At 53.3% G+C, this 24,479-nt stretch overlaps 1 protein-coding gene and 1 long non-coding RNA gene across 2 annotated transcripts; both read left to right on the top strand.

The window, feature by feature from the left end:
* The first annotated feature begins 1,970 nt into the window (after positions 1-1,970).
* On the top strand, positions 1,971-12,913 carry LOC116875330. The gene is made up of 3 exons (XR_004384175.1): positions 1,971-2,045; positions 11,587-11,695; positions 12,813-12,913. It is a non-coding gene; the product is annotated as an uncharacterized LOC116875330 (long non-coding RNA).
* A 4-nt stretch (positions 12,914-12,917) lies between these two features.
* On the top strand, positions 12,918-23,735 carry LOC116875515 (CMRF35-like molecule 8). The gene is made up of 7 exons (XM_032871079.1): positions 12,918-13,012; positions 15,235-15,570; positions 16,303-16,471; positions 18,677-18,771; positions 21,906-21,943; positions 22,358-22,456; positions 23,238-23,735. The coding sequence occupies exons 1-7, from the start codon at positions 12,952-12,954 to the stop codon at positions 23,370-23,372; spliced, it is 933 nt and encodes a 310-aa protein (XP_032726970.1). The 5' UTR covers positions 12,918-12,951; the 3' UTR covers positions 23,373-23,735.
* The last annotated feature ends 744 nt before the right edge of the window (positions 23,736-24,479 follow it).

The following is a 24,479-nucleotide window of genomic DNA, read 5'->3' as shown; positions in this document are numbered from 1 at the left end:
GAAAAAAGAAAAGGAATCCCAAGGTGAGCGCACCCTGTAGTAGCCTCCGCCCGCCCGCCCCCCCAGCCCACCAGCATTATAACCCTTATAACCGCCAGCCCTTCAGGAAGGCCAGACCCCAGCAGGGCCAGGCCACACCTCTCACTCCACACCCTCTGAGAAAGACAGGCAGCTTTCACCCTGCCAAGTTTCTTCCAGTGCATTCTGCCCTTGGGAGGACTTCGGAGGAGGCTGAAGATGGAGGGCCTGGGGGAGACAGAGTGTGTTTGTTGCACGTAGGGGCGTGGGACCCCCAATGCCCACTGCCCACCCCAGCCTAACTAAAAACTGCGGTTTTGAGACGACTGACTTAGATGTGTGCACACGGAACATGCCAGTGCGCTGACGCCGCTCTCGAGGTTTCTGTGGGAGCGGCTCCGCGTTAGAAAGCACGGGGTGTCCCTCAGGGCAGAGAGTACAGCAGGGAATGACGTTCAAACCATTCATTCATTCTCTCCTCGGTTCTTCACCAGCACTCATTAAAAGCTGTTCCCTGCCACCGTGTCATTAACATCAGTCCCCACCCTGAACTCCGGCACACAGTTCTGCATCCCCCATCATCAGAGGATGCACCTCCCCTGTGTCAGCCTCCTGCTTGCCCAGTGTCTATTCTCCTCGTGAATTCTGCAGCTGCTTTACTGTATCGGTAAGGTCCTGGTCTGTCCCCTGGGGACAAAACCACCCCGTGTGTGTGTGCGCGCACGCGCACTCACAAAGGGTGTACTTGTGTTGAGGAATGAGGGCTTACCTGGGAGAGGTTGTGTCTCACCTTGCAAAATGGAGCCAGGGGGCCAGGCTGAGCTGGAAGAGAGTATCTCCCTGGATCATAATCATGGAAGTCAAGAGGGGGGGTCTCTGGGTCCTCAGGAGGTCCCTTCCTCTTGGGAACCAGTGAGCAGCAACCTGCGGTATTGGTTCGCGAGGACCATTTGACCACTCAGCACAGACCGAGTGGCTTCAACAACAGAAATTTGTCATCTCCCTTCTGGAAGCTGGGAGTCCGAAATCAAGGGGTCAGTGGGGTCAGCTCCTTCGGGGGGGTCCCCGATGGAAGGACCCGTCCAGGCCTCGCTCCTGGACTTGCAGACCGCCGTCTTCTCGCTGTCACTCTTCACGTCGTCTCTCCTCTATGTGTGTCCCCATGTCCAAATGTCCTCTTTTTATAAGGACACCAGACGTACTAGATGAACGCACCCCCTAATGACCTCAGGGTAAAGACCCCCATTCCGAGTCATTCCAGTAAAGACCCCCAACTCCAAGTCATGTCCCATTCTGAGGTACTAGGACTTCACCATGTGAATGGGGTGGAGAAGGAATTCAGCGCCTAACATCTGGCTGGTCCTGGGCAGGTGGAAGGGGAGTGGGCGGGTCGGGGCAGGCTGTAACAAGGCAGCTTGAGGATGCAGCAGGCCTTAGGGGGAGGCTGCACGCTCCCACCGTGTCCTTCGCAAGTGTGGTCTTGCAAATGCGGTGGCTTGGTCCTCTCGGGTAGGCCTTGGGATACCCCCACATGGGGGCTGGATCTCCCCGGCACCAAGCTGAGATTCTTTTTCTCCTCCCGGGAAGCAGACGGCGTTCATAGGAGCAGAGAATTATCTATTGTCCACAGGCCAAGAACACTGAGATCTGTGTACCCCTTCCCAGATACGGGCTACGGATCTGGGTCAAGGGAGGGCTGGTGGCGAGCAAACGTGAGGAGGGCAGTCTTTCGTTGGGAAAGTGTGCCTCCTCATCTTCCGTGTTTCAATAAAAGAATAGAGAAGACACTGCCCCCTCAGCATCCCAGATGAGGCAGGAGACCTGTGATTGGATGTCACGATGGGCCCACAGTCGCCACCCCTCCCCTCAACCAGGACAGCCATAAAAGCAGAGGCCTCTGCCCACCTCGGGTCAGAGAGGCGCCCTGTGTCACCACCCCCAGGAGTGAGCCGCGCCGGCCATCTCTGTGCCCGAGACCACCGGCAGAGGCTGGAGAATCCCGTCTTCCAAGGAGACAGGAGGCTGAGGTAACACCCGGATACAGTGTCGTGTTCCCACCAGAGGGCACAAGGGAGAGCGGGTCCTCCTGACCGGTTTCTGGCTCCTTGTGATCCTAAAGGAGGTTCAGCCTTGTAGGGCGGGAGGGAGCTCCCCCAGCCTGGCATTCCCAGGGACAAGGCACTAACGAAATGCCTTTTAAAATGGCCATCCTGGGGCACCTGGGTGGCTCAGTCGGTTAAGCACCCAACTCTTGCTTCTGGCTCAGGTCATGATCTCGGGGTCGTGAGATCGAGCCCCGTGTCAGGCTCCGTGCTCAGTGTGGAGTCTGCTTGACGATTCTCTCTCTCCTTCTGCCCTTCCTCCTGCTCGCTCTTACTCTCTCTCTCTCTAAATAAATAATCTTAAAAAAAAAAATGGCCATCCTGCCTCAGCTGTCCTATGACCAGGGAAAGTTTTCTGGCTCCCCTCGGGCCAGCCAGGAGGAGGGACCTGGGGACAGAGGCCAGACTTCTTGGATGAATCTTGACAAGAACTGGGGAGTTCTGGGTTTTATCTTTCTGAGGATTATTAGTTTGTTTGTTTTTTTAGGAACTCCCTCCATGTGCAAATTTCAAATCTTGAAATCCTTAAAGAGGCCATAACGTCTTTACCTCCAGCTGCCCTCCTGGGGCTTCCTCCCCCCTCACTGGGGTTTCCCAGCTCCTCCTTGCTCCTGGTCCACAGTCTGCCAGGACACAGTTCTCCGAGCATCCCCAGAGCAAGTCGCATGCCAGGCTTATTGTCTGTAAACAAGGATGTTGCTGCCATGACCTCACCTGTGACCCAAAGATGGTCTGAGCCATCCTACCCTGTTCCCTACTTTAAAAAAAATATTTTAGAGAGAGAGAGAGAGCACAGCAAGGGGAGGAGCAGAAGGAGTAGGAGAGAGAGAGAGAATCTCAAGCAGGATGTGGGGCTCCAACTCATGACCCTGAGATCATGACCGGAGCTGAAATCAAGAGCTGGAGGTTTAACTGACTGAGCCACCTGGGCGCCCCCTGTTCCCATTTGAAAGGATCTGGACTGCCACGACCACACCATTAGCTAGCCCTCCATGCTCGCACAATGCTTTACCAAATACTTCTGATGCTTGAGGACACCCAGGCACAGTGAGTGCAGCATCAAACTCCTTGCTAGGACTCCAAGACCCTCTTTCTGGATGGGACTCTCACTCTAATGCCCCCGGACTCTGGGAGCCCAAAGGAAATCCAGAGAGACTGTCTGGAGGAAGCTGCAGAGCTGCCTGTCTCCATCCCCCTGCACGGGTCCCAGAGAGCTCTTCTCACTGGCTTGTGTCATTCAACAAATATCTACTGAGTTGACTGTCAAGTCAAGGCACAGCCCTATCCTGTCCTATCCTGTTCTTCTTTTTTTTTTTTTAACAAAAATATTTATTTATTTAGAGAGTGAGGGAGAGAGAAAGAAGGCGGGGTGGGGAGGGAGAGGAGAGATAATTTTAAGGAGACTCTGTGCTGAGCACGGAGCCCAACCCCATGACCCGGAGATCATGACCTGAGCTGAAATCAGGAGTCGGATACCCAAAAGACAGGGCCGCCCGGGCTCCCCTGTCCTATCCTCTCCTAATCTATCCTAACTTATCTACCACCTCTGAGCACAAGGAGAGTCCCAGGCCTTCCAAATTCTGCGTGGTGGAGTTTCCTAAATGTGATTGTAGGCATCATCTTGGGGAGCCTGTTGAAAGGACAGATTCCTAGTCCCAGCCCCAGAGAATCATGATGGGGGAGGTCTGAGGCCCTGGGGCCCTGTGCTGGGGACCCCGATGTCTACGGTCCCCACCCCTGACTTCCCTAACAGTCAGGCTGCTTGGGAGCGTTGAAGCAGCTGGGTGACTGGCCCACAGGGACAGTTTCAACCACTTTGTCACACTTTGGGGACTGCTGGGGGTGGGGGTTGCTGGGCATGTGTGGTAGGAAGGGGAAGAGTGAAATGACTTAAGGCCTGTCATCCCCTCATACTTCGAAAGAATTGAGGCTCCATTTAGGGTGGGCTGGATATCCTTCTGGAATTTTCAGGGCTCTGTTCATCCTCCTCCCAGAATTCCTGGAGAACAGAAATCAGATGGGACTGACAGGGGCAGGGTTGCAGGGCTGGGATCCCTGACCCCAGGGCCACTTGTCTGCACCATTTCCTGTGTCCCATAAAAGGGAGAAGCCCTTTCCCACCCAGGCCACTGGGATTTTTGCCTTGACCTTTGGACCACTTCTACCTTTTAAGATAATCCTTTGTTTTCCTGTCTGTTTATGTGCTTCCTACTAAACGGTGAACTCCCAGAAAGGAGAATTGTCATAATTTTATCTTCCTGTCCCCAGCGCTTGGCACAATGCAGACGGTCATTAAGTTGTCAAATAAGCCAATACACTGTGCCTGGGCATAGAATGCCCCCTGGTGGATTCAGAAGTCTGGCAGTGTCTCAGGTCTTGGCCTGAGCAGTCGACCTGACCCTCTCTGTTTCTGGGCGGCCCATCCAAGTGTGAGGCCATGTGGGGCTGGATTCAGCACAGGGTTCCCTGGAAAGGCATGGCTATCCTAGGATAATGAGGGACAGAGGAGCAGGGAAAAGGATTGAAAGGAGTCTGAGCTGTCCTGCAGAAAAGCGAGGACGGGGACAGCTGCTCTGTTGGCCTTGGATATGAAGGAAGTGGCACACACTGTGACCCACTTCACTCGGCATGGGGGTGATGTGGTAAAGCCAGTAGAGACAGCAACCCCAAACCTTTGTGGGGTGTGGACACTGGGGAGTGGGGTGATCATTAGCCTCATTCTCCAGGGGGACAAGCTGAGGCTCAGAGATGTTCGTAAGTCAGCCAAGATCACACAGCTTGTCAGGGGCAGGACTGGGATTCAAAGCCAGTCCGTGAGTCCAAGTCCCTGCTCCTAATCATCGCCAGCGTGGAAGGCTTGGGGCTGGGACACCAGATCCCACAGCCACGGGCTTCGCTGTTATGTCGAGTTCCCCTGTACGAATGTCTGCCCTCCCTCTCTGGAGAGAGTTTTGGTGATCCAGGGGTTAAGAGTGGTTCCTTGAGGTCAAGTGTGTGGCTAACTTCTGGGTTTCCTGCACCTGCTCCCGGGCATGTCCAGGGCGGGTCTGAAACCTCTTTTCTCTCCTGCATCCTCTCTTCCTCAGGGCGTGGGCCAGGGCTCCGCCCAGATCAACTGAGTCAGAACCTCAAGCTGCACTTGGGTGGGCGAAGGAGGTTGCAAAGGTGGCTCCGGCACGGATATTTTTTTTAAAGAGCTCTCCAAGTGCATCTAATAAACATCCATGATTGAAAACCCTGTGGGCTTCCGTGTAGACAAATTCAGTCGGTGGGACTGGAAAGCTGTATCAGGATCACTCCCCTTTCTGCTTCATCTGAAGGGACCCCCTTCTCCATCCCCTCCCCTCCCTGCACAGACACACACGTGCACCCCTGAAGCTGCCCGCCACGAAAGCCGCGCCTCCTGTGTCCTAGAGCTGGAAACTCAGGAATATGCAAGCTCTCATCCTCCCCATGTGGCCGAAAGACACATTCAGAAAGGGGGTCCCATTGGTGGGACCTTGGCCCTTGAACCCAGAGCCTTACAGTAGAGAGTTTAGCTGGGAGATACGGCAGGGAGGTTGATGTGTTTCCCTGCCTCTGCCTTCTCGATCCCAGAGGTGAGGCTGCTGCTCCGCCGCCCCCACCGGCAGCCTCAGCCCCGCCCCTCATCTAGAACAGTCCAGCAGAAGCAAGAAGTGGAGCAACTGTCTGCTGGATCTAACAGGCAGCTGAGCAGTCCCAGGTGGGCCTCAGAGCTGGTCATCTGGAGAGGCTTCTGAGCGTCCCCTGGTCTCGTTGGCTGGGAACCAGGAGCCCTAGAGACCCCAGAGTCTGAGTTCAGGTGCCCCTCACCACTCCTGGGCAGCCTGGTTGGAGAGATGGGCTCATTCCTGTTCCCTTCTCCATACTTCCCCCCACCCCCTTCCCCAGCTCCTTGTCCACCATAGAGGCCCCCCTGCTTCTCTGAAGTCCCCACATTCTCTCTCCCAGGGGCTGGAGCCTACCCCTTCTTCCTAGTCTACTGGCTGGAGGATATGGAAGGATCAATGCCACCCACCTCGATATGTATACAGACACCTCTCCGCTTCCTGCTTGAGAGATGGAAACAAAGTTACCTGTCTGACACAGCCGGCAGTTCTAGAAACTACCGACAGATGGCGCCATGGACCGCCCATAGCTGCCGGATTCCCGATTTACCTGGGTTCTAGGGAGAGCAGCTTCTCTACTGGCTGCAGACCGCACTGCCCCTTGCCCTCTGGGCCCCACACCTGATTTGTGTTCCCTAGTTCCAGCCACCTTGGGAATTAGGTCTGGGACTGTTGGACCTCCCTGGCACTGCCCCACAGCCGACTACTCCAAGGCTAGGTTAGGCCATTGGGTTCATCCCAGCTCTACTCTGTTTACTCTGTGCTCACTCCCCACCCCACCACCCCATTCCCTGGGGCCCTCATGTGCCCCCTGGGGCCAGCCAGGGCTGAAACAGACAGGCAGGAATGGGCTGGGGTGGAAACCAAGGCGGAGCCGGGGGGGAGCAGTCAGGAGTTGAAGCATGGAAAGTGCTGGAATTCAGGGTGCAATGGATTTAGATACGAGTGAACTGAGCACATGAGGGGCCAGGCCAGGGCAGTGGATCTTGCCTTCAGTGCTATTGACAAGCAGTCCCTGCGCTTCTGCACTCCATGCCTCACCTCCCTGGGAGAGGTAGATACCCATTCCCTCTGTTGGAAGTTTTTAACGACTTTGGTACTTGGTTTGTCGACAGCCTTCCCTGATCCTCTCACATTGCAGGAAGGAAGGAATCAGTTCTTTGAAATATTTGGTCAGTGCCAGGAAGTGTCTGAGGGAGACTGGGGCAGAGGAGGGAATAAAACACAAGGAGAGGGACGTGGGATGCCTGGGTGGCTCAGTCAGTTAAGTATCTACCTTCAGCTCAGGTTGTGATCTCAGGGTCCTGGGATCGAGTGGCAAGCCTGTTTCTCCATCTGCCTGCTGCTCCCCCTGCTTGTGCTCTCTCTCTCTCTGACAAATAAATGAATAAAAAAAAATTTTTTAAAGATTTTTATTTATTTGACAGACAGAGATCACAAGCAGGCAGAAAGGCAGGCAGAGAGAGAGGCGGAAGCAGGCTCCGCGCTGAGCAGAGAGCCTGATGCGGGGCCGGATCCCAGGACCCCGGGATCATGACCCGAGCCAAAGGCAGAGGCTCCAACCCACTGTTGTCCCTGAATAAAAATTTTTAAGAAGATTTTTTTAAAAGGACATTCAGTAATCAAGATGGATAGATGAGGGGAGGTGGTGGAGAGAAGGTCTTTGGGCTCACATTCACAAAGTTGCTTTTTAAAGATTTATTTGTGTATTTGAGAGGTGGGTGGAGAGGAGAACAGGGGGAGAGGGAGAGAGAATCCCAAACAGATTCTGTGCTGAATGCAGAGCCCAATGTAGGGCTTGATCTCACCATTCTGACATCATGACCTGAGCCGAAACCGAGCATGAGACACTTAAACCACTGTACCCCAGAGATGCCCCCCCCTCAATTTTTTTAAATTTAGGTATCATGCCATAAAATTTACTCATTTTATACATGTACTTCTCTAATTATAAGTAAATTCACAATTGTGCAACCATTACCAGAACCCAATTTTAGAACTTTTCTTCAAACTTAGTATTGACATTATTCCTAAGTGAGTTTGTTCTTAAAGGCCCAGCATTTATAGGACTTCTCCTGCTGGGAAGGAGAGAAGGGGTCCTTCCCATAACTCTGCAGCTGGTCCCCTTGCCAGCCCACACCATGAGTTAATACTTTTATAAACCTTGTAAGTGTGTGTGTGTGTGTGTGTGTGTGTGTGTGTGTGTGTATGTGTTGCATGTCAAAAGCCTTGATTTGTTAAATGCCCTAATTTTCATTAATCCTCTTTTGGACTCTTCATTTACTAATATACTAAAAGACTCAGGAAATGTAAGTGGATCAGACCTGTCTGCATCTCAGGAAAGCACAGAAAGTCCAAAAGAAATAGAAAGAACGCACCAGACTCAGGCAAGGTGAGGCAATACAATGAGCTTCACCTTTTCTCCCGGGAAGCATGTATACTCCTGACCCGCTGTCTTGGAACAGGGAGGGAGACACGGACACGTCTATAGTGAACACTCACCTACTGTGAAGTCCTATGAACTCTTGGCTTGCCTGAGTTCTTGGCTTTGAAACACATACTCTGGGCAACCCTCTCAGGTCCCCTCCCTCTTCTGGAGCTTCGTACTCTCAATAAACTTGGCTTTGCTGCCCACCAAAAAAAAAAAAAAAGAAAGAAAGAAAGAAAAGAAAAGAAAGAAAGAAATGCATTCTGCCAGCTTCTGGAAATGTCTGTGGGAAGATTGCTGTAGGTCCTGGGACAGATAAGCTGTGGGGTCAAGGAGGTTATAGGGGTGTGTGTGTGTGTTTGAAGAAGCTGCTGACCTTCCTGAGGTGGGGTCATCCCCAGAGTGTCACAAACTCACAAAGTCAAGCTCAAGGCCAACTGTGTTTCCGGAAGCCAATATTAGAAGTGTTTGAACTGACCATTTGCTGGTTCGACCCCACCCCCTGTCAGGACCGGGGCGAAAGCCCACAGGGACTGTGTTCTGTTTGTCTGGCATCATTCGACAGAGGAAGAGGCCCAGGGTGGCCCTTGGGTGAGGGAGGAGAAGGAAGCAGAAGGTGGTGATGGGGAGGCGGGGGAACGAAGACTCCCGGGCAAGTCCATCCATTTGTCAGCCATAATTGCCCAACATCCCCTTCCCCATCGCACTTCTGAGACAGCAGTTTGGTGCCCTCCACTGCCTTCTAGAACCCACTCTCTCCCTGCCCTGAGCAGTCACTCACTGGAGAGGCGTGGTATGGTGGACGAAAGTGGAGTCCTTGCAAGTAAGTCATCTCATCTCTCTGAGTGTGGGGGCAGAGGCGAGCACATTTCAGGACGTGAGTTCAGTCAACAGCAGCCCAGGCGCCAGGCAGGTGCATTCGCGTCTCTGTTGTCCTGGGGAGCCTCCCTCGGGGGGGCGGGGCAGGGCCGGCGGCGCTGCTCCCGTTTCACAGAAGGAAGCACTGATGACTCATTGGGGCCGCACCTGCTGCTGGAAGGCCGCTCAGGGCCAGGCCACAAAGGCCGGACCTCCATGCTGCGCTGACCCCAACATCCCAGTCACGGGGCCTCCAGGGCTGGCTCCCCTTACCCACCTCCCAGGTTATCAGCTGTGATTCAGGAGACCCGGGAGGTCAGCACTGGCCAGAAGCTGCCCCTGCGCGTCTGGCCACTTGGTGTGTCCCTAGGGTGTCGGGAGAGGATGGCCCATGAGCGCTGAGTGCTGCCCCTGCCTCCCCCGCTGGGGGGAGGACCTTGAAGAGTCACCTATGCCCTTCTTGCTACTGTGACTGGGACTCTGAGGAGCCCCCCAGGGCTGCCCCTCAGGGCCACCCCTCCACCTGGAGCAGGTCCCCAGTGGAGGCCCTTGCTGAGCTCCGCAGGCCCCCATGAGACCAGGTCTCTGTCCTGGTCCTCTCTCTGGGATTCGAACACCTGTGAGGGGGGCAGGGCCTGCATGGAGCTGCGGCTCCGTGCACAGGAAGCCTCGGGAGCCCTCTGGGGGACAGAGAGTGCTCTCAGGCCTCTGGCCAGTCCTGCCCCCATCTGCTCACCCACAGTGTCGTCTCAGTCTAGAACACAGCATGCCTGGAGCCAAACCTGAGAGTGTGTTATAGACCATGACCCCGCTGGTTGTAGACTGTGTCCCTGGGACTATGGCATGCACTGGAATGTGGGTTGGTCTTGCTTGCCTGGGCCCCTAGAAGGTCTGGCCATGTTGGAGTAGGTTCCCTTGACATGGGCAGGAGGGTGGGATGTGGGAAGTCCTGGGGAGTCCAACGGAGAGGCAGGCTGGGCCAGACTGAGAAACCAGACACTTCCGGGGCTCTGTCCTCCTTCCCAGCTGCCCCTCCCCCACTGCTTCTCATTCACGGTTTTCCTTTTTACCTCCAGGGATCCCGAAGATATCAGCCCCCCGAAACAAAGCATCTGGCGCAGGTGCTGGTTCCCCCCTCCCGCCCCATTACAGACTCACCCAACGGTCAGCAAACTTTCCCAGCGGTCAGCAAACTTCCCCAGCCAGCCGGTCATGCCGCCACTTCCTGCTGGTCATTCCGCAGTGCCCAGCCTCTTGGCTTTTGGCCACACCTGAGGGACACCCACAGTGGGGGAGGGGCCTAGATCTCCAGAAAGGAAAAGGCAGAGTGATGGGGAGCCATCGACTGCCCAGGAGAGAGGGCAGCTCTGAGATTGTGCCACCTTGGAAAGGGAAGTTCTGGCTGAATGGCCACACAGCTACCCCCACCCCCCGATATTTTCTGAGGCACCTACCATTCTCAGGACTCCAGGCAGTGCCTGCTGCTGTGACTGGGTCTACCCAGGGAGCCCCCATCCATCACTGTCCACCCCTGTCCCCGCTGGCCTCTGAGCACGTGTGTCCACCCTGGGAAGGAGCTCCGAACCCGATGATCCCTAGGCCTGTGGTTCTCAGGCTTCGTCTTCCCTTAAATCATGCCCACTAGTAGTTGTTACGGAGTAGGGGGAAAGTGTCACTTCCCTAATCTTCTGACAGCATGGGGCAATTTAAAAAAATATATATTTTATTTGTTTATTTTAGAGAGAGGGAGAGCAGGTGGTGGAGCAGAGGGAGAGGGAGAGAGAGTCTCAAGGCGACTCCAGCAGAGCACAGAACCTGACGCGGGGCTCGATCTCGAGATCCTGAGGTCATGACCTGAGGTCGGGCACTTAACCGACTGTGCCACTAAGATGCCCCATCACGGGACAATTTGTCTCATTTCGTTTCTTCCTCGGTGTTTGTGGACAGGATGGGGCCAGCAGGATCAAGTCCCCTGCCCTTCCCCCTCCAGGAGTCCAGGTGTTTCCTTGGGCTCCTAAGAGGAACCTCCCCCCACAGATTACTTGTGAAGCCCACACTCCCTAGTGAAACTTATTTTCCTATTGTTTTGCTTTTTTTTTTTAATTTTAAAAAATTTTGGGGGCGCCTGGGTGGCTCAGTGGGTTAAAGCCTCTGCCTTCGGCTCAGGTCATGATCCCAGGGTCCTGGGACTGAGCCCCACGTCGGGCTCTCTGTTTGGAGGGGAGCCTGCTTCCCTTCCTCTTTCTGCCTCGCTGCCTACTTGTGATCTCTGTCTGTCAAATAAATAAATAAAATCTTTAAAAAAATTATTTTATTTGTTACTTATTTTTTATATTTATTAATTAGGCTTCACACCCAGCATGGAGCCCAGTGTGGGGCTTAAACTCACGACCCTGAGATCTGAGCCCAGATCAAGAGTCAGAATCTTAACTCACTGAGCCAACCAGGTGCCCCCCTATTGCCTTTCTTTAGAGTAAAGATGTATTTCCAGGTGACACTGTTACCTCACCTTTGAGTATTTTTATGATTATTATACTGTTTATTTCCCCAGATTGGCTGTGATTGTTGACACCTTGAAGGAGCCACAGAATTTACCCACGGTTGTACCAGCGCCAAGTGGACAAGCCACAGGAGATCCTAGCCTCCTGCTTCTCAGTCTGGTGCGTCCCCCTCTAAACCTTGACATTCAAGACCACAGCAGTGCCTTTGGGTGGTTGAACTGGAAAATATGCACTTCTGGGGAAACTTTATATTTACTAGACCAAGCAAACCACCAAGTATGACCCCTCTCCCACAGTCTCCTGTTTCGCTCAAGATCTTGATCTTGGATCTCCATGAGCTTTGATTAAACGATGACTGTACTGTGTCTTAGAAATTCTTCCGATGCCTACCTAACTCTGTGCTTGGAATCTTCCAGAGGAGAATGGGCAAGTCTTCTGGGTTCCCTTGCGCCTTCCCGGGGAAGGTGCTCCTGTGGCCAGAAGGGAGGAGGAAAGTGAAAATCCTTTAAGAAGCAGGGAAAGGACATTCTTGGGACTTCAGAGCTAGTGCAGGGCTCCCTCCAGGCGACACCTGGGGTAACCACAAGCACCCAGATGACATGTCACACGTTAGGGTTGGTTTCCTCTGCTCATGTAGCCATTCTGTGCAAGCTGCGTACTTGTCACTGGAGGTGTGTGTGTGTGTGTGTGTGTGTGTGTGTGTGTGTGTGTATGCATATTTAGAGTCTGAACTCTTGGTGGATCAGGGCACAGGGGTCCTTGTAAGCTTGCTAAGTCCCCACTCTGTGCCCAACCCCGAGCTGGGACCACTGGGGCTGCAGAGGAAGGAAGGTCACATCCTGAGGACATGTTTCCAAGAGTAAGAAACATTCAGGGACTCTGAAGTCACCATGCCAGCTTAGGAGGTCTGGTTCTTGAGCTGGGAGCTACTAGAAGGGGAGCTCCCTGGGGTGGCCTCACTGTGGGTGCCCCCAAGGGCTGGAGGAGGATGCTGGCCCTGGCTCCGCCCCACTGGGTGCTCACCCTGACCACAAGGAAACCAGAGGAATTACTGGGCCCAGAGGAAGGAAACCAGGCCTTGTGGTCTTGGGGTGTGATGGGGGCGGGGGCACAGGCTCGCGGCCCTGTGGGGGAGCGGGGTTCCTGGCACTGGAAATGCTTGTGGCATCTGGGACACAGGTAGGATGGGTAGGAGGGTGCGTGGGTCCTGGGGGGGTCTCAGCTTACCATCGTCCATGGAGGCTTTATTCCCTCGGTGTCCTTCATTTTCTGACAGCTCTAGGAGCAGAGCCTAAAGGTACTAAACCAGGAAGCAGCAGGGATAAGGAAAAGCAGAAGTGGGAGGCTTGAAGACTTGACCCTCCTCCTCAAAGAGGCCTGAAGGCAGTGCTGCAGGTGACGTCTGTGCCAGAGAGATGACCCGGCGGGCCCGGGTCCCGTGGCTGTCCTGGGCTCTGCTGCTTCTCTGGGTCCCAGGTGAGGGGCTGCCCAGACTGAGCCTGTCCTGGGGAGGGCTTGGGGAGCAGGGCTGCTGGGGAGGCAGCGGCAGTTCCGACCTCGGAGCAGGGTGCAGTCTGTCCAGCACAGACGTGGACAGATGGAAGGACTGCACCCTGGAGGGGCCAGACATGGCTCAGGCCATCCGCCTCACCTTCCCTGAGCCACAGCGGGGGGCCCAGAGGGGCTTTGTGGGAAGTTTTGGAGGAATTATTACAGGAAGAAGGAGGTGAGAGCAGGTGACAGTGGAGTGGGTGGGAGAGTGGCCACTGAGCCCACCATGGGGAGGGGGGTGTGTCTGGTGCAGGGTGTGGGAGGGCTGGGGACTGGCAGGGGCAGGCCATGGTGTCAGGGACATGGAGGCGTGTAGCCAAGGTAGCTTGAGGGATCTGGCTCTCCCACAGCAGAGAGATGGCGACAGAGCAGAGAAGAAGGTGGTGGGGAGGGGAGGGTAGAGAGCTTCTCCAGGGAGCAGAGGGCTCCCTGCTTCTGGGGGTCTGGCTTCTGTGTCTCTCAGGAGCTCGCCACACACAGGCGGGCACAACCTCGTCAGGTCTATCCCCGGGATACTCAAATCATTTTGGTTGTTTCGATGATAAATGGTATGTTTTCTCTGACTCTATCTGCTAACTAGTTGTCCATGGAAACGCTCTTCCTTTTGTAGAGTAATTTGGAAGTGGTCACCCCGGCACGGCTAGTCTGTCCCTTACCCTCTGGGGTGTCCTTGTGTTTCATGGGATCTGTCTGCAGTGGGAGTTTGTGGTTCCTTCTGGATATCCATTTGTCTCGTTTGTTTCTCTCATCGGCCACAGGCTCGTACGGCCAAATGATACCCAGGACGGAGGTGGCAGGGACCATCTCTGCCTTGTCCCTGCTGAGGGCAGCTGCCCAGTGGTTCCCATGAAGCCTGAAGAAGGTGTCCACTTGTGTCTCTTAACAAACTGTAGCAATGGGTGTAGGAAGCTTTTTCATTATCTGCGAAGATGATTATTTTTTCTTCTTTGGACTATTAAGACAGTGAATTATATTAAGAAATTTGAGCCAGATTTTAGTCTCAGTGTATGATGCTACCTTCATGAGGGGAATTAGGGAGGTTTTCCTGCTTCTATATTCTCTACAAATGTGTAAATGCAATTGGAATTGTTTGTTCCTTGAAGGTTTGAGAGAACTGATTTACAAAACTGTCTGAGTTTTACTCTCTTTTGGTTTAGGGGAAGACAAAGAACTTTTTTTTTTCCATTTCCTCCCAGCTTTATTGAGCTTTAAGTACCAAATAAAAATTGTGTATATTTATCATGTACAATGTGATTTTTTGGTTTTTTTTTTAAGATTTTATTTATTTATTTGACAGAGAGAGAGAGATCACAAGTAGGCAGAGAGGCAGGCAGAGAGAGAGGGGGAAGCAGGCTCCCCGCTGAGCAGAGAGCCCAATGCGGGGCTCGATCCCAGGACCCTGAGACCATGACCTGAGCCAAAGGCAGTGGCTTTAACCCACTGAGCCACCCAGGTGCCCCAGTGTGATATTTTGATATACATGGCACCTTACAGACTTATCACCAGGAAAAGTCTCCTTGCTAACACACATCTTCACAGGTCTGCATTAAAAAGATAAGTATTCTGGGCCAATATCAGTAATTTATATTTTTCTAAATATAGAAAACCATCAGTTTCATATAAGTTTACAGACTAATTGGTAGAGGCTTACAAATAACCCTGGTTATTTTTCTTATGAGTTGTGTGTGTGTGTGTCTCCTGTGTTTTCTTGATTTGGCTACTCTCAGAATGTTTGTCTCTCCCATATGAAAAATCAGCTTTCTAATGTATATGCTAATTCTACCGTTCTTCTGTTTCTTAATTCACTAATTTCTATGCTGACCTTACTCTTTCTTTCCTTCTGGGCACGGTGTATATGTGTGTGTTCCTCTCCTGACTTCAAATCGCTTGTTCAGCTGGGGTTTGCTGGGATAAGATTTCGTGACCCTGAGCAGCCAGAAAGGAGGCTGGAGTGTGGAGGAAAGGGGCTGCTGTGATAAAAAACAACAACAACAACAACAACAACAACAACAACAAAACTTTGGGCATGACAGAAAAGAAGAGGAGGGGGTGGCCAATGTGAGATGGGGCAACTTTGGGGGGTGACTCCAGGGGTGCTGCAACCCAGGCCCCTCTGGTGAGGGGTCGCCCTCGGCTGTGTTTTCCAGGTTGTTGGTCTCTGAGTGGCCCCACCTCCGTGATGGGCACCGTGGGGGGATCCGTGAGCGTGCAGTGTCAGTATGAGGAGGAATTCACAGAGAATGCCAAGTACTGGTGCAAAAGTCTGTGTGTGTGGAAGATCGTAAAGACCAAAGGGGCAGACAGAGAAGTGAGGAAGGGCCGTGTGTCCATCAGGGACCATCCTGCAAACCTCACCTTCACAGTGACCTTGGAGAGTCTCACAGAGGATGATGCCGGGATGTACCTGTGCGGGATCGATTCATCACCGCTCCCAGGATATTTGTTCGACGACACCTTCCAAGTTGTGCTGTCTGTGACCCCAGGTGAGCTGTGCGCACCCCTCCCCCAGCGCCAGCACCTGCACCAGGACTGCCTGAAGGGCCTCAGGTTGGAATGGCTGAAGCAGGAATCAGGCCAGAGGCTTGGAGCAAACTATGAGCATATGTGTGTGTGTGTGTGTGTGTCTGTGTGTGCGCACACACGTGCACATGCGTGTGTAAGGCAGGTAGTAGGACGAGAGAGAAAGAGAGTCAGGGAGATTTCCTGGAGGAGCTGGCCTCTCTGCTCAGTCTCGAGAAGGCAAGGTGTGCAAAGAAGAGAGGGAGAGCGCTGGTGCCAGCCCCGCGGACATGGAGAGCCGTGCTGCGGGAAGGAGAGACAGGCGTCCCCGGGGCTGGAAAGGTGCTGGGAGCAGCAGGAGCTCCAGCCGGGAGGGACAGATTTGCAGGTTAGACAGAGGTCTCAGGCAGACGGCCTGTGGCTGTGGCAGGATGGGGACAAGGCTCAAGTGCAGGGAGGACCTGGAGCTCTCCCGAGGTCATGACCCTCCTTCGCAGGATGGAATCAGGACTACTGGGGGCAAGCAGTGCCAGTGTCCCATTTGAAAATGCTCACTTGGCTCAGGAGAGCCCTGGGGAGACTTTGGCCCCTGGGGTTCTCCATCCTGCTTCCACCCTGAGTGAGCATTTTGTGTGAAATCAAACCAAAAAAGTCTTGGCAAGTAGAGGGAGAGTCTGAGAGAGCTATCCTGGGTCTGATTTGTGTTTCCACACCAGCAACAATGCCTGCCCCACCTGTCAGCATCACTGTAACCCAAATGTCAACAACCACAACTAAAATTACGACCTCGCCGTCCCCGCCCTCCTCCGCTGCCCCGACGACCACCGAGGGAGCCACCTGCAGTGCAAGCAGCCAGGAGGAGTTCCCGCCGAGCCAAGGCCCGGGGTAAGGTGCCCCGTCCCCTGTCCCCTGTCCTGGAGGTGGGCTCTCCCCTCAGGAATTGCTCCAGGCCAGGGAGAGGCCACGGTGGGGCTGGAAAGACAGGAAATCCAGTGAGGGCTGACGATCCTACCAGGCACCTGCTACTTGCCTGTGTGCCTGTTCTCATCCCACTAGAGCCTTGTGCCAGCACAGCTCCGTGGTCCGGAGGAGCAGACAGTGTGTGTGTGTGGGGGGGGTCACGTAGCTATGAGAGGCAGGCTGGGCTTCAGCCCAGGTGACCCAGAGTCTTGGGTTTTTCCTTCCAAACCTGTGATTCTTGACCTTTTTGGGGTCACGAGAATCCCACATTTATAGACTCTCCAGGAAAACACGCGCAGGTGTAAACCATTTCTGAGGTTTTCGGACTCCTTATCCTGCCACCACCTAGTGTCCTGGGATTCAGCTCTGGCACTGACACCTGGAGTTTACACAGACCCTGCAGGTGGGGGGGCTCAGCCCCATAAGACTGCCTGACTTTGGAGGCCAGAGCACTTTTGGGGATTCCCAGGCCATCAGGTTTCTGGCTAACTGGTTATAAATTTGGGGGTTCCCACGACCCCCTTTGGTTTGATGATTGGCTAGATAGCTCAGAGAATCCAAGAAAGCGCTATACTTACAAATATGGTTTTATCATAAAGGATAAAGACCGGGACCAGCCAAAGAAGAGGCACACAGGGCGAGGTCCAGGAGGGTCGGTCCTGAGCCCAGAGCTTCCCTGATGACTCCCAGGAGAATTGGGGCACATCGCCCTCCTGGGACATCAATGTGCTCACCAACCAGGCAGCTCCTCCAAGCTTTGCTGCTCACAACTCTTCCTGGGCTTCCTTTACATAGGCGTGATTGGTTGAGTCATTGGCTGCATGATTGATCTCAATCCCAGCCCCGCTCTGCTCCCTGAATTTCAGGCTGACTCAGAGCCCTAAGTCTGTATAATCATGGGGTTAGGCCTTCTGATGACCAGCCCCAACCCTGACTCACCTCATCTCTTAGCATGAACTCAAGTCTGATCCAAGGGGCCCAATAGCAAAGGCACGCACACTATTAGGGAAATCCCAAGGATTTAGAGCCTTCCTTCCAGGAGCCAGGGGCAATGTCCATCCAGATTTTTTTCTTTTTTAAAAATCATTTCTACACCAACGTGGGGGCTCAAACTCATGACCCTGCTGTCAAGAATCTCGTGCTCTACCGACTGAGCCCCCCAGGCGCCCTCATTCAGATTCCTTATTATATAACCCTCTGAAGCCCTCACACGGGCCTCCTGTCAACCCAAGGGACAGTCTTGACATCAGGCAAGGTGAAATGCAAGCCCCGAACACACCACTTCCAGAACTGACTGCAGATACACACACGGGGCCGAGCTAGGCTTTGTGCGGCTTGGATCCTGTGCAATTTGGGGTGTGGGGGCCAAGGTGCATCTTTGAGGGAAAGACTAGAACATCGTGAATGCAAACTAGACATAAAAGAGGGGACTGGCAATGTGAGGGACCCAACATCAGCTTCCCATCTGCTGCGGCTTGTTCACGGGTGAAACGGCAGAGCTATTGGGCACCTGGGTGGCTCAGTCAGAGAAGTGTCTGACTCTTGATGCAGGCTCAGATCGTGATCCTGGAGTTGTGGGATCGAGCCCTGCGTCCGTCTGGCTCCATGCTCAGCAAAGAGTCTGCCTGAGAGTCTCGTGCTCTCTCAAAATAAATAAATAAATCCCGAAAAAAGAAAAAGAAAGAAAGAAATGGCAGAAGTACAAGGTGGATTTTTGGAATCATGTTTGCAGTTGCAGGAGACTGGGGGAAATGCTGAGTAAGAGGGAAGAATTAAATAAATGACGGTCTGGAGTAGTATGCATGCCATGGAATAGTATGCAGCTGTGAAAAAGAGTGGGGGTCTTCTTTATGCACAGATATGGAGAGATGTCCCCCATGTACTGGCAAATAGAAATACAGTGCTGGCTTATGCCTCCTTTGTGTGAATGAAGAAGGAAGATAATGTACATTTCTATTTTCTTGTATCTGGGAAAGAGCCTCTGGAAGGTTCTTAAGTATACTGCATGTGTGTAGAAAGGAGACTATACACTCTATCTCTTTTTTTGAAATGTGATCTTATCATCTATTGCAAATGAGGGGGGCACGGCAAGCTCCCACCTGCTCAACACTGCCCTGTGTCCCCCTCTAGGCTCCAAGTTCTCCTCTCCTTGTTGGCACTTCTGCTGCTTCTGCTGGGGGGCAGCTCGCTGCTGGCCTGGAGGATGGTTTGCAGACGGGTCAAATGTGAGTCAATCCCTGGCCAGCTGGAGTGTGGGCCAGCACACCCTCTCATTTTTGAGGCTCTGTGTCCTTGTTCCCCAGAATGGCCATCACACCCGTACACTCAGTCCACACATCCTGGCTGGCCCTAAAGCCCAGACCCCAGAGGGGGCATCTCTGCTATGTGGGAGGGGGGTCCCTAGAAGGTAGTCTGTGAAACCATCACCTTCTTCTGTTTAAAACCCTTCCATGGGGGCACCTGGGTGGCTCAGTGGGTTAAGCCTCTGCCTTTGGCTTGGGTCATGGTCTCACGGTCCTGGGATTGAGCCCCACATCAGGTTCTCTGCTCAGCGGGGAACCTGCTTCCCCCTCTCTCTCTGTCTGCCTCTCTGCCTACCTGTGATCTCTCTCTGTCAAATAAAATAAAATCTTTAAAAAAGCAAAAATAAAACCCTATCATCACCTCCCACACCCTCAAAAGTCCAGGTCTCTCCATTACCAGTCCCGCCCACCCCCTGCCCATTGTTATACTCAGGACAGCTGCTGATCCCAGCTTCCTACAACCTGGGGGAGCTATACCTTCAGTCTCCCCTTCTGCGTTTGCTCTGGGCCCCTGGGGCACCTTCTCTGCCTTCTCTCACTGGCTCACTCCTGGTGGGCTTCAGGGCCCTTGGACTTCTTTCCCTCTGGCTCCTTCTCCTGCTCCCTCAAAGCAACTGGGGAGCCCTTCCTGGCTGCACCCCTCTGCACACACCATTGGGCCCTTTTCCTTGCTGATTGTCCCCACCTGCTTCCTTGCCTGTTTCCCTGCCAGCCTGGGCTACTCCTCAAGACCAGGGAGGAACCTGAGAAGGCACACGGTCATATTTGTTAAATTAACATATTGTTTAATATCTCCCACCACAAGGGCACCCCAGATGCTGTGGACATCCTGGGGCCTGCTTGCTCTCCTCTGGGCTCAAATTAAAAGAGAGAACAGAGGAGCGTCTAGGTGGCTCAGTCGTTAAGCGTCTGCCTTCTGTTCAGGTCATGATCCTGGTATCCTGGGATCGAGCCCTACATCGGGCTCCCTGCTCGGCGGGGAGCCTGCTTCTCCCTCTGCCTGCCGCTCCCCCTGCTTGTGCTCTCTTTCTCGCTGTGTATCTCTGTCAAATAAATAAATAAAATAGGTGGGACCTTCTTGTTGCTGGCTGGAGACCCAGCTGTCACCCAAAGGAGCTCAGATTTCTGCCTGCATTGGAGTGTGAGCCTTACATTTCCTTCTTGTTCTAGAACTTTCTGACTCTAGCAGCTGGTTCTCAGGGGGATCTATGTCCAGCCTTAGGGGAGGAGGCAGTGTTCTGGAAGCTGGTGCATGGCCACCCTGAGCTCTTATCTCCCGGACTCCCACTGCCCCTCCCCACGGTGGGGGTCAGGCCTTCAGAAGAGAAGTCAGCCCCAGCATGTGTGTGCCTGACGTAGGGAAGGAAAACCACTTCTTCGTCCCCATCTGCTTCTCTCACATCACTTTTGAGGCCCTTCCCCTCATTTGGGCCCATGTGATGTGGAGCCTCCCCAGGGTGAGGAGGATTTCCCCAGCCCCAATTGCTACAGAACTCTCTGCCCTTTCACTTAGAGATCCTCCCTTCTAAAAAAGGGGATACGAGATGGTTGTAGAACATTCAAAAGATAAGTAAAAGCACAAAGAAGGAAATAAATTCCCCATAATAAATAAGAAAGAAAACTCCCACCACTCAGAGAAAGCTAACCACTGACATTTGAGGTGTGTCCTTCCAGCTGCTTTTCTCTCTTTTTAAAATTAAATTAAATTAATTAATTAACTTGAGAGCGAGAGCGAGCATGTGCTCAGGCATGTGTCGGGGGAGGGGCAGAGGGAGAGGGAGAGAGTCCTCAAGCGACTCCCTGTTGAGCCCTTGGTGGGACTCGACCCCACAACCCTGAGACCATGACCTGAGCCAAAATCAAGAGTCAGACATGCAAGCAACTGAGCCACCCAGGCCCCCTCAACTCCCAGCTGCTGTTTTCAATGCTTATTTATGTAGATATGATTTCTCACTTATGGTTTGCTTCATACCATAATCCCTCTTTTAAACCTTTTTTTTTTTCTTGCACTTAACCTATTGTATCATTTTCCCTGCCCCGGAATGTTCTAGAAGTCTCTTACTGCAGAGTTGGACAGTGTGTTTGTGGGTGGGGGGGATTACACCTTGCTTCACTGATCCTCTGTAACAGGAGAAAAGGTTTCTGTTCAAATATCCTGACTCTCCCTCCCCATCCCTGCCAGTCTCAGCTCCTGTCCCTTCACCATCCCCTCCCCTGTCCCAGAGCCTGATGCCTGCTCCGTCACACCCGCTGACGGTTCTTCCCCCCCAGCCTGCTTGCCGTGCCCTCGCTCATGCCCTCCCTCCCTCCCTCACACACCCAGCACCACTGTCCTGAGCACCTGCTGTGACACCAGGCCCTGTGCCGGGCTCTGGGTGACACTGCTGCGACAGGGTTAGACAGGGCTCCACCTTCAGTGTTCCAGCTGGCTCCCGGCCACATTCCTTCCCCGGCGATGTCCGTGCAGCTACACCAAAGGCATTCCCGGCCGCGTGTGCATCCCCTGGGAGGACCCAAACTGCTCCTTGGGGCTCCAGGGGTCAAGGCAGGGGCGCACAGAGCCTGACTCCGAGATAGGATTCCTGCAGAGCAACGTTGTGGGCCCCAGGAGCCCAAGGTCGTGTGCCCCTAGCCACCTTCATTCTCAAGTTTACAGTTCGGTGATGTTAAGAATATTCATGTTTTAGTGAAAGAGATCTCCAGCGCCATTTCATCCTGCCAACGGGTCCTCTTAAAGGGGTATCCCTTTCCTGTCTTCTTCTGCCGGGGAACAATCTTTGAGTGGCTGTTTCAAGAACTAGCTTTGGTTTGGCCACTTTTCCCAAGCCAGAGCGCCTTCCTGTTGGCTCCGTTCTTCAGGCCTCCACTCGCTCATCCATTCTCCTCTTCCTTCTTCACGAATTCACGCTCGAGGCAAAGCCTTGAACTCCTACCCTGTGGCAGATCGGAGGCAACAAGTCCCTAGGGCCAGATTCTCTAGGGAACGGGATCATAGGGAGTCCCATTCCTGCTTCGTTCTGGGATTCAAACTTCTAACTCTTCTCCTGTCTCTTTAGTTGGCGAGAATCCAAAGCAACCACGGTCCCCCAGTCAGGTAAGACAGGCTAGGGGTGTACGGGAGTGGCTGGCGGGGAGAACAGAGGATGTTGGGGGCCTGAGCAATCCCACTGGCCCCTGGAGGTCTGAGTGCATCATCAGGGGATGGAGTGGGGTGCTCGCCCAGAGCAGGGAGAGTGATCCCTGGGAGATCTGGTCACTGGGTCTTGTCTTGAGCCCTAGCCAATCTGTCCCCATACAAAGTGGAATGGGGGAGGGTCCTTTGATGCTGACCTGGGGGGCATTCCAATACTGCCCGGCGATGACCAGAATTGGGGCTGGAGGAGAGAGGCTCGGGCATCCAGGGCATCGAGGGAAGGGGGAGATATCCGCACACAGGAAGGAAGAGAGATCCCTCTGGGCTGGACCATGGAGGGGCTCTGTGGAAACCCACCAAACCCCCCCATCTCAGCAAGAGGAGCCCCACTATGCGAATCTGGAGCTGCAGACGTGGCCCCTTCGGGAAGAGCCCATGCACCCGAGGCAGCCAGAGGTGGAATACAGCACAGTGGTGAGTGTCAGGGCCTGGTTCCCACACGGGGTTCCTGGGCTATGCTAGGGGTACCATTCTGGGGGGTCGCAGCAGGCGGAGAGGGGAATGAGAGGGGCTGGCTTGGTGATTTCTCCAGCACAGGGCCACACACAATGTAGGGCAAGTGTCGATTCAGCCAGAGCTTGGTGTCATTGTAGCTGGGGGCTGCGGTGGGAGAGGAAGGGGCTTTCAGGGAGGTCAGTGATAGTCAATAGTCAGTAAAGCATAGCATTTATTAAGCACCTACTGTGTACCACACACCAATGTGCAAGCCTGAGATTTCCTGCTGTTTGGGGTACCATCATCTTTTTGGTATCAACTCTGCTTTTCGGGTTTTGAATCAATGACCCCCCCTGTTGGTCAACACTTAGGTACAGAGACTGTAAAGTGAAAGATGGAAGAGGTCCCCCCACCCCGCAGCCCCAGGGTCAAGACCCACCTGCTAGTGAAAGAGTTCGGGGAGAACAAGAGTTTCTTGTTTTTCTAATTTGGGGATTAATGATCTCAAAGTAGATCCCAGGCACTCCCCACCCCTACCCCGCCAAGCCCCTTGTCCACGTCTGGGTCTGATGCCTGGGACTTTGTGCTGTGTTTTCACAGGTGGGGTGAAGTAGGGGTGTGAACAGGACAGTGAAGAAGTCTGGACCCCCCGATGAAGGCCCCCTGCCATAAGCCCCCTCCCCCTTGGGTATCCCCTGTCTCCATCCTGAGCTGGGGGCCCATGCTTCTCTCTCTGAGCTACCCGTCTCTCTCTCTGCAGAAGGCTCACAGGGAAAAACCTCACTACTCGACAGTGGTATTTGACTTCCAGAGTGGGGGTTCTGAGGCCAACAGCATTCGCTCCCAGAGGACCCTGGACGAGGAGACACAATACAGTGTGATTAAGAAGACATAATCCTGTGTCACCAGCCCCATCATCTGGAGGTCTCTGTGGGCCACAGAATACCAGGGCCAGGGCCCTCAGCCCTCACTGATGTCCGCCTCAGGCTGCTCCCCTCGACGGTCACCAATAAGGCAGCTGGGTGCCATCAGCGTGGTTGGCTTTGTTGAGGATGAGTGGGAGTGGGATTCCAGTGGAGACCTGTAGGGAACCCTCCATCCCACAGGCTCTTATCACATCCTTCCTCTCTTCTCTGCTTCCTTCCAGCAGTGTGTGGAGGGCAGGAGCTCAGTCCCATGTGGCTCCAGGAAAAGACTTGACCCTCATAGGATGGTACCTACCAAGTTTATAAATTACAGTTCCATGGAAGTGTCTGGAATCGCTGAGGCATGGGGAAAACTGGAGGAGGGATCAGAATACAAAGGCCCTGAAGATGGAGTCTCCCTTGTGTCATGGACAAGGACCCTGAGGCTCAGAGAGCAGAGGCTTGTCCACAGTTCCAGAACCAGTGACACGTCGCTCTGGACTCTTAGACAAACTTTATTTTTAATATTAAGAGATACCAATACAGTTTAAAATAACTTCAGAGAGAAGAAAAAACTTATTTAAGCCATGCCTGCTACGTGCCTGCGATCCTATATTAAAGAACGCTCTTCCCTTTTGAAGGCTGAATAGTATTCCATTTCGAGGATCTATTCCACTATGCTCATCCTTTCATCCACCAATGGACACTTGGTTGGTTTTTGTATTTTAGCTACTGTGAATATGTTGCCATGAACATGGTGTGTAAATGTCTCTTTGAAAGCCTGATTTCAATTCTTCTAGATATATACCCAGAAGTGGAGTTGCTGAATCATTAGATAAATCTATTTTTAAGCTTTTGAGGAATTACCATCCTGTTTTCAACAAAAGCTGTACCATTTTACATTCCCACCAGCAGGGCACAAGGCTTCCAATCTTCCCATGTGCTCCCCAACACTTGTTTTATGTTTTTTGTTTGTTTGTTTTGACTGTAGCCCTCCTAACAGATGTGGTATATCATTGTAATTTTGATTCGCATTTCCCCAGCAATGAGTGATGGCTAGCATCTTTTCATGTGCTTGGTGTCCAGCTGTGTGTCTT

This window comes from Lontra canadensis, unplaced genomic scaffold (genome assembly GCF_010015895.1).
Source record: "Lontra canadensis isolate GAN:19392208 unplaced genomic scaffold, GSC_riverotter_1.0 scaffold41, whole genome shotgun sequence".
NCBI lineage: Eukaryota > Metazoa > Chordata > Mammalia > Carnivora > Mustelidae > Lontra > Lontra canadensis.
This window is presented reverse-complemented; position numbering and strand designations above follow the sequence as displayed.